The sequence below is a fragment of the Papilio xuthus genome, unplaced genomic scaffold (genome assembly GCF_000836235.2).
Source record: "Papilio xuthus unplaced genomic scaffold, Pxut_1.1 DF826945.1, whole genome shotgun sequence".
NCBI lineage: Eukaryota > Metazoa > Arthropoda > Insecta > Lepidoptera > Papilionidae > Papilio > Papilio xuthus.
Window position 1 is genome coordinate 3,857,811 of NW_013531704.1, and position 13,156 is coordinate 3,870,966.

The 13,156-nt window shown below is 38.9% G+C and overlaps 1 protein-coding gene across 1 annotated transcript; it reads left to right on the forward strand.

The window, feature by feature from the left end:
• Window positions 1-2,483: 2,483 nt before the first annotated feature.
• Window positions 2,484-10,141, forward strand: Pdk1 (Phosphoinositide-dependent kinase 1). Its single transcript, XM_013316844.1, has 5 exons — window positions 2,484-2,966; window positions 6,489-6,747; window positions 6,883-7,827; window positions 8,507-8,784; window positions 9,008-10,141. Exons 1-5 carry the CDS (start codon window positions 2,817-2,819, stop codon window positions 9,110-9,112), a joined length of 1,737 nt encoding a protein of 578 aa, XP_013172298.1. The 5' UTR covers window positions 2,484-2,816; the 3' UTR covers window positions 9,113-10,141.
• The last annotated feature ends 3,015 nt before the right edge of the window (window positions 10,142-13,156 follow it).

The following is a 13,156-nucleotide window of genomic DNA, read 5'->3' on the forward strand; positions in this document are numbered from 1 at the left end:
ATTTAATTGCTTTTGTTGAAGCACGGTTAGTACTTTGATGGCAAGAAGCTTGCCAGGTGTTGGGTTCAATGCACGGGTATCGTTGCGTTTTGTTTTGTTTGGAGCCCAAGACTCGGGGGATGGCGAGCCCCGAACTACAACAAAAAATCCAATTGCCACCTGGCTTCAATATCACCTTGTGCTCAAAATTCTCAAATATAACACGAATTCGATTCGATAGGGACTAGCTACAACAGATGTTAGAAGCAGATGATAGATACAAAGGAAATGAAAGTTCTTAGGTACCGTTTTACTAAACCCAATAGTAGGTAGGTTTGGTGTACTTAATCCACGTTGTGTCTGTGCTGATGTATCCTAAACGATTACTCATCTGCCAAAAATAATGATTTTCTATTGTTATACTAGTTATCGCCCGCAATTCCGTCCACACGGAATTAAAAATAAAAAAACTTAATTAGTAGTAGTAGCCTATGTATTCTTGAAGCAAATTCTTCTAACAAACATCCATCTAACGGAACATTCACATTTATAATATTAGTAAGATTATCAAATTCAATTTGTCCCTTTGACTAGCGTTTAAATCGTTCACTTATATTTTATTGGTTATAGATCATAACACGTAGTTATAGCGAGTTTGTCCAATATAAAAGAAAATTCTATAATATTTGTTGAGCACAGTATGGGGCAATATATCGGTAATTATTTTAAGTCAACGGTACATTGTAACTCATTTATAATGTACCGTACACCCGTATGGAGGGCGTAACCGAATGCGGGCCACCGAAAGATCCCCTTCGTTTTAAAAACAAATTGTTCGTTCAATAATATAACAAACTGTATTAATAACATCAACAACAATAAGCTATAATTATAACGTAGACGTATTAAATGGGATTCTGGAAATAGCTGACGTTCTTTGATAATTAACGATTTGGAACATTCTTCAAATTTCCCAGAACACTTAATGAAGATGGCATGTCAAGAATATTATGTGAAAAATTAAAATTATTTTCTAATTGAGTTATTTATCACCAAGTAGTTATAATTAAAAGAATGTGTCGATATTACAGATATCATGGAGCGGTTTTTATTATGTGAGTTTTTGACTCAATATGCCCTATGTACTTATAATTTTTTTTACAAACCACGATACTGGTTCTTTTAGAAATACAGCTATAGTAGTGTCCAAGAAAATCTTATGGGACTTCCTTTATTCTAACCTTTTTTTGTCGAAATGGCTCGTGCCTTTGTTGCTTTAGGTAGATCGTGGCTGAATCGTGCGCACAGCTGTCTCGGCACGTGCAGCCGTGCGATCTGTGAACATGTGCCCATATGACTGCACCGACGACAGTCGTCCCACTGGCAATAGACAATATGGCCCCTGTTTACTAAACACGCAACAGTAACGCGATGAATGTTCTTCCGTTCAGAAGACCTACTTATCTTTTTGAGGGGTGAGGGGTAGCTTTGATAAAATTAAATGAGATTTGAAAAAATATTTATTAAAACAATAAATTAGAATAGAAATCGTAATTCAACATGGTTAAGCATTGTTATACAACGTTTTCGACTTTGCCAACGAATTTCAAAGCGATAATGTTCTTGAAAATGTATAAAGAGGGCGTTGCATATCCCGGATCAGATAAAATCGTTGCATGGAATACGCCAGTGGCGCAGTGCACTAGGTCGATTTTAGCGCATTCTGTGGGCGGTTAACATTTCCGTGCACTGGTTCGCGGCCTCGCGGCTTTCTTTACTGCACATCTTAATATTATTGATTTTCCCTCTTCCCCTACAACTCGCCCCCACTGCTCGGCACCGCGCACCGCCGCCGCCCCTTCCCCTTTCTACGTTTCGTTTTGATACTCGCCCTCGAAAATATCAAAACAAAACCACGTGGTCAAAATAGTAAAAACTATTTACTGAAAATTTTATTTTCGTAATGCATACTTTTCTATTTATAAAACTTAATAAGTAAAGTACATCTTTTCTTCCCTTGAAATAATCCAATCCTAAAAAAGTGCATATATGTAGGTAGTACACACTCTCTTTTAGTAATGTGTGTGTTTAACTGCACACTATTTTTATTACAAGACATTTCGGTAAATAAATTATCGAAAGTATTGTCGTATCTAATCTAATAATGTAAAAATAACAAGTTTACACAGGAAAGTAAAATAATAATTTTACACAATTTGAAGTTCAAAGTACAAATTAGTAGGAATATATCGGTAAGTGTGTAATGGATATTTCATGTAACTATCTAACTACAACATGAAATCGTATAACATTTCGGGTGGGCGGCGGCGGCAGCGGGGAAGGCAGCAAGTTTGACAAACTATGCATATGCACTCGTATGCCAGGGCAGGGGTGTGGGGCAGAGACGGTGTGAGGAGGGGGAGTTTGAGGGGCGCCACTGCTCCTCTCGCCCCACCGCCCCCGCCCCGCGCCGTACGTAAACGACGACCGTGCGATTATTCCGTCTACAGAGCGGAGGACGTAGTCAATGCCTCGCTCACGTCAAGCGCTGTGTTTGTTACGAATCTAGTCTGCATCGCGCTGTTGAACGTAACGGACGTACGCGACGCTCTCTGTTTTTATTTAAAACTGAAATTAAACAACGTTAAATTATTTTTTTAGTGTATTAGTAATTTATCTAAATAAATTTGCATTCCAATATAGAAAGCATTCGCTTGCTGTACCGTAAAGTTAAATTTAGTGATTGTAACGGTTTCAAATTTTAATAAGCGAACTTCATGAACTGTGATCGTGTTTTTGACCGTTTCGTACTTCAATAAAACGATTGGACTCAACGTATGCGACGGGTAGAAATGAGCGGATTGACCGTCAGAGTTAAAAGGGGATCGAGGGGTAGTGCCACACTTCTTGAAGCAGCTAACAGAATTCTGCGACTACTCGGCGTGAGCTCCGCCAAGCGCGGGAAACAGCCCTCGCCCAAATCTAAGGTAAGGTCAACGACGCTGTGCTTCTTATTTCTTATTCTTGTTATTATCTACCTTCTATGGATTATTAGCTCAGTTGTAGAGTACTTCAATAGTACAACATAAACATTGCATTTGAAAAAAAACACATGAATAAAATATTATAACAAAATGTTATACGTTATATTTTTCTTGGTAGTTAGCTTTTTTGTGCTATTTTTAATTGTTATACGTAAGTTGATGAAAATGATTTAGAGTTATGTGTGGTGTTTTATTTTCTTTTAAGTTTTATCTTAATATTGTATACAGAATAAAATGCGACGTGGCAAAGAATTGCCAAGTGAATTGTTGATAAACTTTCGCTGCACTAGTCTGTTCGCGTACTTTCGCTCGGTGTTTTTCATGTACACAAAGTACAGTGACATGCGAATGACCGACCGACTGGCGCACGAATGACTATGTGTGTATACATTACACACTACAGAGAACGTCGACGCGACGCTACACTACACGGACCGACGCGGGGCGCACTGACACAGCACTTGTTTGTTCACGCGTCGTCGGCGTGACCGTCTTGTTTACAACACTACAAACGCTTAACGATCCGCATTCATCACTCATTGCATTACATTGAAACTATAAAAATACGATGAATCTATTCTAATCTAGAAGATATTTTATTTCCATTTTACATGTATGTATTCAGAATTTGTCAGACATGTGTTCAGAAATGTCAGTAAATTATTTTATCGTAGTGAAAGTATTTTTGGTTTACAAAATAATTTTATTTTGAAACGTTCATAATTTACTTGTTCGAAAGTAAATATTTTTGCATAAACCAAACCAAAATAAAATACGAACCTGACATTAAACTATTTTATTGTTTATTGGTAACAGGTTTGTGCAAGGAACCACTGCAGAGATTATGTTATTTGCAAATATTTTCTTATCTAAGACCAACAGCACTACGAAGTTGTTTGCCGCGACCTACGTCATCGGTATCGGCAAAGCGAACACGTAATGTGTAATGTAGGCGTACACCCACATTATTTATCTACGCCGATAGAAGCGATAAGTCCTTAATGGGAACAGTTTGGGAAAATTCATCATAACTTACTTGGCCTAAAAATCGCTTAATACTTATATTGAATAAATATTCAAGTAATTATGAAAATTTATTCTTGAACTAATACTTTCTGTAGTGTGTTACAAAACAAGTTTTTGTACCTATAAATAACATAGATAAAAATGTTCGGCGCCAGTCATTCAGATCAGGCGTGGACATAACATGTCTCGGTAAATCCTACTTACTAGATAAGCATTCACTGTTTTTATACCGCAAATTAAACTAAAGAAAATATAAACAAAACTTATGTGATATTACTAATGTGCTGTTTTTTGATGCGTACATTTAATATATTATCGTGACTATACTCGAATAGTTTTTATGGCCACGCCATTTCAACATTGAATGGTATGCGCGGTGTCATAACCGGATGTAGCTTAGACTAAGCAATGTTAACATAGCCGAGTGGCGCACAACGGCTTAGCTTGAAATCAGTATAAGCGACATTAAGGTAGGTCGATTTTTTTAACCTCTGGTGGTCCATAACATTTTTTTGGTCGGGGCTTGATGAATGTGTTCGTAGGTGCGGGCGTCGCCGTCCCGGGGTATGAGACAGGTAGCGGGGGGAAAGGTCGGGGAGCAGGGGAGTTGGAGGGGATCGAGGCCGCGGAATGCGTTACGATGGGAATGCGCTCCGAGTACCGTTGCGCCGGTGTGCGCCGCTCCGCGCGGAATGCGAGACCCACTTGCGGTTTGCATGGACCAGCACGATTGTTATTAGTGACTCATGCGCCACTTAAATCGACCACACTCGAAGACCGAATCCGGGCCGTGGCTCGTCCTTTTACTACTCACTCAGATCATATTTTCTCAACGAATAAACAAACACAGCACAGTTTCATCTGTGACGATGAGGCCACCAATAGGAAACCATTCAAGCTGAATGTTATAATTGAGGCAACACAAGCGTAAATCCAAAGTTAATTTTATCAGCGGATATTTTTAATTTGAATAAAAATGTTATAAAATCATGGCAATTGAATTTGTGTTTCTAACAATTTTCTAAAACAAATTAAAGATTAGGTCTCAAAAATGCCGCCCTTTTCTCGTGATTTCTTGGTCAATTAAATAAAATGTAAATAACATTATATTCATTTGAAAATACAGTTGTTTACATAATGCAAAATTGTTAGGTCGATAAATGTGATAGTGTGTATATTAAATTAATCTACAGATGACAAGAAAGTGCAAAACAAATCTGCTATAATGCCGTGTAAGGTCACTGTCGAGGACGTCTGCCCCGACTGTCAATCCTGTTTACATCATGTAGCTTGCATTCTTCTTTTATAATTCATTTATTTTATCGAAATCAAGTTGAAGATTTTCATCTAAAATCTGCTCGTTTTTTCATCTTTATTATCTTAAAAATCTATATCTATATATTTATATATAGATTTTAATGAAAACATGAAAAGTTTGAAATGCAAAATTTAAAGAAAGGTTAAAATTAAAGGTGTATGTACTTCGGATAACTTAAAAACTCTAGATATTTTGCGTAAACTTCGCGTCATTATTCGCCGAGTTTCAGAAATCCCAGCAACGGTATTCGCGTAGTCCACCTACTTTCTTTTGTTTTTCATTAAAATGGTCTTTAGTGAAATAACCGTTAGCCGTGTAGTCCGCAATACTCGTCGCTAGAAAGAGATGGTTGCAAACGGCTCAACTTCTTATCTATATATACTGACTTATATTGAATGGTAGTACGTTTTTTTTACTATCTCAAACACCTTCATAAGGAAACGCACAAAAAACACCGGCCGCAAACTTAAGAAATTGGATCGTCGAACTGTTCGCTAGGCCAATGTACGACCCAACGGTGCGATTTGATTATTTGTTACAGCAAGACCTTTTATTACATTTTTAGCCTTTGTCATTTAATCGTCAATCCTGAAAATTCTATTCTTGAAACGATAATTTAATTATAGTATCCATCTAAGTCAATAAAAAGTTTTTTACCGATCCGATATAAAGATTGTCCGGAACGTCAAACGCCTTAAAGTTTTTATTCGGCAAATGTCATTGCCATCATAGCTGTCATTAAAAACAGCAAAAGGTTACTCGGATCCGGTTCGCGCGGTTTCGTTGCATCTATAACGGATAGATCATTACATTTGGGCGGTTTGGAGATCTGAAAAAATCCGGTGCGGTAGACGGCGGCGCCCCTTTCGCCCCGCCGCGTGGCGAAGCGAGGCGAGCGCCATCGCGCCATCGCCGTAAACAAGCGCGCGCTGCTGCGGAGCCACGACGTGTCCATCTGCCCGCTGCCGACACATTCGCGCACTTCCTACGGTATAATCACTACGTCTACAACTACAATACATGTGTACAATATAATAATGATGTGTTATACTTTATCTATCGATTATAGTTATCATCAGTTTAATTTTCAATATTTACTAATGTTATTCTGTTTGTTACAGCCAAACGGCCGAGCCGGAAGCGAAGTTCGCGCTCCAATAGCGACGTCCGAGTCCGCGGCGGAGTCGCCGGTTAGGATGCAGGCGTCGCAGGCGGCTGCAGCCTCGGCGCCCGCGCGTCCCGCGGCGCCCGCGCCCGCTCACCCCTACAGGCCCACCAAACGCACTGCCAAAGATTACATATTCGGCAAACTGATTGGCGAAGGCTGCTACAGCACTGTATTTCTCGCGAAGGACATTCACACCGGAAAGGAATATGCAAGTAAGTTTCCTGAAACTCCTTCATCGCAAAAATTTCTTTCGACGGCTTTTTGTACTTAATTTATTAATTTTAAAACTTTCAAACAGGTGTAAAATTTATTGTATTGTTAACTAATTAGGTTATATTTCTTTCCAGTCAAGGTATGCGAGAAACTTCATATAATAAGACACAAGAAACGGGAATACATAAAACGCGAGAAAGAGGCCCTAAACAAGCTGTTCAATGCGCCACATGGTTTCGTGAAGCTGTATTGCACGTTCCAGGACGACGAGAGATTGTATTTCGTCTTGTCGTACGCCAAGAATGGCGAACTGTTGCCTTATATAAATAAAGTAGGCTCCTTCGAGCTTAACGTAGCTAAATTTTATGCTGCCGAACTATTGTTGGCACTAGAAAGAATGCACGCTGAAGGTATTATTCACCGTGATCTGAAACCGGAAAACATATTATTAGATGAAAATATGCATTTACAAATAGCCGATTTCGGGACGGCTAAAATATTGCCTCCCGAAGAGATTAGATCGAACGCGCCGTGCACGGTTCCGGCGGAGACGGACGACGATAGCCCCGGCAAAAATGACCGCTCTAGAAAAATAAGTTTCGTGGGAACCGCACAGTACGTGAGCCCAGACCTGCTGCAGAATCGCGTGAACACGCGCGCCTCCGACTTGTGGGCCTTCGGCTGCATCGTCTACCAGATGATATCGGGCCTGCCGCCATTCCGCGCCGCCGCCGAGTTCCTCACCTTCCAGAAAATACTCAAAATGGATTATGAGTTTCCTGAAGGCTTCCCGGCAGACGCCAAGGATTTAGTTGAGAAACTATTAGTTTTAGATCATACAAAGAGGCTAGGGGCCGATGACAAGGGTACCAATTATGAGAGCATCCGCAACCACCCATTCTTCGAGGGCATCGACTGGGACAACATCTGGGAACAGACGCCGCCGACCATCAGCCCGTACTTGCCCGGCGGTTCCTTCGAGGCGGCCGAGGAGTACACGGTGCCTGACCACCTCGAGCCCGGCCTCGGAAATAATCAACTCGTCCGCCTTTGGGAATTTGACTTATCGACCTCTGGAGGTAAGCACTTTCTCTTTTTCAAGTTGTCTAATTAATTAAATTTCCGAATCTTAAAATGTGAGTCAGGTTTAAATGTTTATTTCAAATAATACAAGCTTTAAAAATTCTATTGCATTGGTTGGATTGAAAATAATGGTAAGTCAGCGGAGTGCATTGAAGCGCTTAGTAAAAGGCGGCCGAAGCGTCCGTGACCCAAATACTCAAAATTCATACGAATTCCGTTTCATGAGTGTAGCTCCAATATACTAATAAAATGCCGCGTCTCCGCTCGCCGGCTGTCAGCGAGTACGGTACTAGGGCGGTCGTCCGATAGACGGTTAAGATAGCACGCGTTCTCAGCATCTGTTGCACTGATGCGTCACCTCAGTAGCTGTTGTTCGCATTGGAGCGGACGTCTATTGTCGGCTAACGGTGCAGTAATGGGTGACGTCACGTAATCGGCGCGCCGCAGGAACTCCGCGTTCTTGCTCGCTTGCGACACTGTATGAATGACTGCCGCGCCACGCCCGATCTCTTTATTAATGGCCGCCTTACGAACAGCTGACCGACCGCAATTCTTTTAATCTCATTTTGTTATATCCAAATTTTCTGATTTTATGAATATTTTTATAATTGTCTCCTGTCATTAACCATCGCTTGGAAAATTTGAAATTAAATTTGATTTCCTTTTTCTTTTTAGGAATTTTAAACATAAGCCCTGAAGAAAGACGTCGCCGTCTTGAGGTTCAAGCCCGTGAAAACAAATGGCATCAATTCGTCGCCGGAGAATTGATATTGAAGCAGGGACTCGTGGAAAAGAGGAAGGGCCTGTTTGCGCGCCGCCGCATGCTGCTTCTCACCACCGGTCCCCGCCTGTTCTACGTCGACCCAGTCAACATGGTTCTCAAGGGAGAAATACCCTGGTCGCCAGAGCTACGTGTCGAAGCAAAGAACTTTAGAATATTTTTAGTACACACGGTAAGAAAACTTTGTATATTTAATATATCAGCAAAACTGCTTAATTCATATATTGTGTTGAATGATTGTGAAATGACTTTCTGCCCACGATATTTAATTAAGCATTCAAAAGGTAGTCGAAGATACATATCCTAGTTACTGCCATAGATCACCTTTTCGATACTATCGTCTTTTCAAAGCAGAATATGAAAGTAATTAATGAAAATGTTATCGTTTGTTGCAGCCGAACCGCACATATTACTTAGAAGACCCGGAGTCGTACGCACTGGAGTGGGCGCGCGTCATAGACGAGGTGCGCATCGGCACATATGGTCGCGACACGACCTAAGCGCCGGCGCCGCCCAGTGCACACTCCTAGGACATTAACTAGCCTTCATTTCGAGCACGAGAATCATCTAGAAGAAAATTCGCCGCGACGGTACGCCTAGCAAATGCCATGAAATGGAAAGGGGCGGAATCGCACGCGAAGCGTCGCCGCTCCGAGCGCCGCGTCCGCTACGGAGCGCCCGCCCGCGCGCGCCACCACCGTGCGCCGTGGACGGTAGCGGACGGCCAGTGACGGTGGCGCACGGTGGCTGACGGTTGCGCACAGTGGCGGACGGTGGCGGCCGAGCGCGGCGCGGACGACTGCAGACGAGCGCGCCGCGGCCGCGTGCGCGTGCGCGTGATCGTGATAGTGGACCGAGACATTCGCTCCGTGTCGATACTGAATGACTGATTCCTATTAGTATGTCCCGACTATCTTAAATTATTCTAATTTAAGTTAATTATTTAAATGTGGATATATCGATGATGTGTAAATATTTGTCGTAAATTATTAACGCAAATCTTTTAGATGTAACATGTAAAGGGGCCGTTGTAACTTAATACCGGCCTTTGTAGAATGGACTTGTTATCTCACCACCCGCGTGTTCACGAAGCCCATTCCAGTTGGTAACTAGGCAATTTGTAGCTAAATTATTATTATTATTTATTTTAATTATAATGGTTTGCCAACGGAATGTGACTGTTGTACAGAAATTAAACTAGAAAATATCGATCTGTTTCCAATTCCCACGAGACGTTAGCTCGGTGTGTGTCGTGTCGGTGACGTCACAATAGCGCGTATGTGGTCACTGTTTGTTGCTAAGCACAGACAGGCGAATTTATATTCCGAAATTGAAGTCGACGGATGAAATATACGCGCATACTATTGACATACGTTAAAATACTCAACGGCAAAAATGTGCTGCGGCTAGTAAATATTAGAAAAACATTTGTTGAGACAATTTCGGTTGTTTCCACCTGTGATCCAACCCCTAAAGGGGCAGTGATCTAGTTTATTATTTATGCAATGCTGCGTCGTTGGGATTGGAAACAGAATAAGAAGGATAGCTTCAGTATAGAGCAGAACGAAAGTATGTGATATATAATTATGGCGATACTGTGTTCTGCTCGCTTGCTTTCCTTTAGTACATTGTTGAGGGCATTAAAATGCTAACTAGCATGCATACAATGCGTGCCCTCGAGTCTTAGTAAAGGGAATATGGTTAATACAATTTCGGGTGACCTCCCATCAATGGACATGTCACCTGACATATATCAATGAAATTTATTTGAATTTTGGGAATGCTTGGATAATATATAATACAAATTTGTGTTTTGTCGTTTGTCTTATTATATTGTGTAATTATTATTAAAGCTATATATCGAAATTCCAATGTCATGGTGTTCAATTTAGTTTTCATTGCTGAAGTTAGTTGAATAATAAATTAGTTAATTTATACAAGTAGTTTAATGCCTAAATCTTGCCTTGGAGGGATGGTCAAGAGGCTTAATGTAAATGCGAGGAAGTTCATACAGAATGTAGTGAATTTAGAATGTAGTTCTTCATACGAGTTTGTCAAGTGTTCACTTTTCTTTACTAGTTTTTGATATACTGATGTTTTTGGCTTTGAGCATACATAATTAGTTTTAATATTGGATTTCTCCATGACATTGTTACTAATAAACCTGCATTTAAAATTTAATATCTGTTAACTATTATAATTATATTTTAAAACTTTTGTATTGCATAAATTCCATAAAGTAACAAAATTAAGAAATTGAGAATAAATTAAAGTTGATTTTTAACATTTCTTTTATTTTATTTTCCCGTTTTATTTGTTCAGAACATTAACATTGAACTTTGCATTTCAAAACACTCGTAAGTTAGATAGAATACCAAGAACGCCAATTTTTTGAACATTTTTGATTTAATATCGTTAAATATATTGAAAATTTGTCAATCGCTACATTATGTAATACCATTTTGACTTTTCCATTTGAGATTTCAAAAAAGAGAGGTGTGCCAGAGATATCAAGATCTAACCGGTTCTAACTTCGCGGGCGTCGCGGCCCAGAACACAATTTTATTTGTAGATGCCAAAGAGTATAATAAGTATACTATAGAAAGAGGGGCAACTCGCACGAAGTCGTGGATCCACGGCGATTGTGGCGCTCCATGCGTATAATCGCTGAACTATTTTTTTTTTGGTACCTATATACGTAGGCACGCTTATTTAGCTCACTATAATAATAACTAATAAGTGGGAATCTAATAAATAAAGTTAAAATTGACATTAAATCAATGTTCAAAAATAATATACCCACTTATATAGTTATTAATATAGTGAGCCGATATCAAGTAGCCTTCTATGAAATACCTCTATTAAAATGATCCTATTATTATTGGGGAAACAAAAACAAAATATTTTTATATTTTTGTACATTATTTATTATATTTCTACATAACTTAATTTTAAATCTATGCAAGTACATATACATCAATGACTTTCAAGATATCAGCTCAATATTTTAATTTTTAATATATATATTTGAAAATTACATTTACGGTAATAAATAGTATAGCGCGGTCACAAAAGAATGCATACCCTGTAATTAAAACCAAACCCCAAAATATTTTCAGTCACATGCAAGCTGGCAACTGGCAATTTGTAGTAATTTGCGAGTTTAAACACTCTGAACATATTCTCTTACAACATAGGCAAGCAAATTTTTCTTTACAATAAAAAATTACAAATAAAAAAATATATTTTTACATATACACACATGGACCCACCTACTAATTTCAGACACATCAGTTTATGGCTCTATAATTACAGTGATTGGCACACATTTTCTGAACATCACTGACCGTCTCTCAGGAAGGGGGAAACCGTGTATATGTGCACATACAACAAACAAACAGAATGTGATTTCCTATCAAGTATAGGAACTGATATGTAAAATGTATTAGAAGTAGGGCACCATTCAATATGATAACCGGAAAGGATAAATCACTGTGGTGCTAAAAACTACACCAAAATACGAAAATATTTAAATGTTTAAATGAGTCTGACGTATGGGAATAACATGAAAATTTTTATTGAATTGTAACTTACCATAATCAGTCCATCTAAAACACAGTTGCGTACAGCGTCGTTTTTCACGAAAATACATTTTAATTAAAAACAAAATGAATGAAACAACATTTAACTAAGAATACAAGAACAGAAATAGAAATACGAAAAAACGTAGCGGTTTGATGACACATGAATGTCTCGATGACACAAATGATGTTTCTTCTTCTTAGCCATGAGATGAAATGATGTTTACCAAGATTTAAAAGGTGGCGCCACTTTCCATACAAATCGTCCTTCTTCTAAGTTTCCACCCCCTGGTAGATGCGGAAGGAAGGCATGCGCCGATGGATGACATTAGGCTGCTAAGATTTTGTAAAAAAACTATAATGTAACATTCTTTTTCATTACAGTAAAAAGGATAATTATTTTGAAAATCGATAACAGATGGCGCTGTTCCTCTATTTGTCGAAAAAATAAATTTTAGTATGGTGTTGCCACAAACAAAAAAAATCAGTTAAAAAAAAATAAAACGAGGATATCCGGCCGGAGAAACAGATGCTGCTATTGCGGTTAATTGTGTCAGAAAATAAGTAAAACCTTCAGAGGCATAAAAATGGCATAATAGAAAACTTGACGTGACGGTACAGTACGAAAAAGACCTTTTAATTTTTTTTCTTGTCAATAATGTCGGGACATTTTTAAAGCAATTGGTGTTTCTATAATAAAAAAACAACAGAAACGTTTTTCAGGTTTTCCTTGGGATTTTCACAAAATAGCGTAAAGTTGCGTTTAATCTGAGCAGCCCATAATACTAAGGAAAGTAACGAAATAATATAATTACAAAATTTATTGTGACACGGTGTTTCAAATTGGTTTTATAGTTATTGATTCGTCTGTTTTTTTTATTTTAACAAGTAAAATTGAACAATTTATATGTAAATTGCGTAGAATGGATCAAAAATAAAATGTCACAATCAAAATGTGAAAAG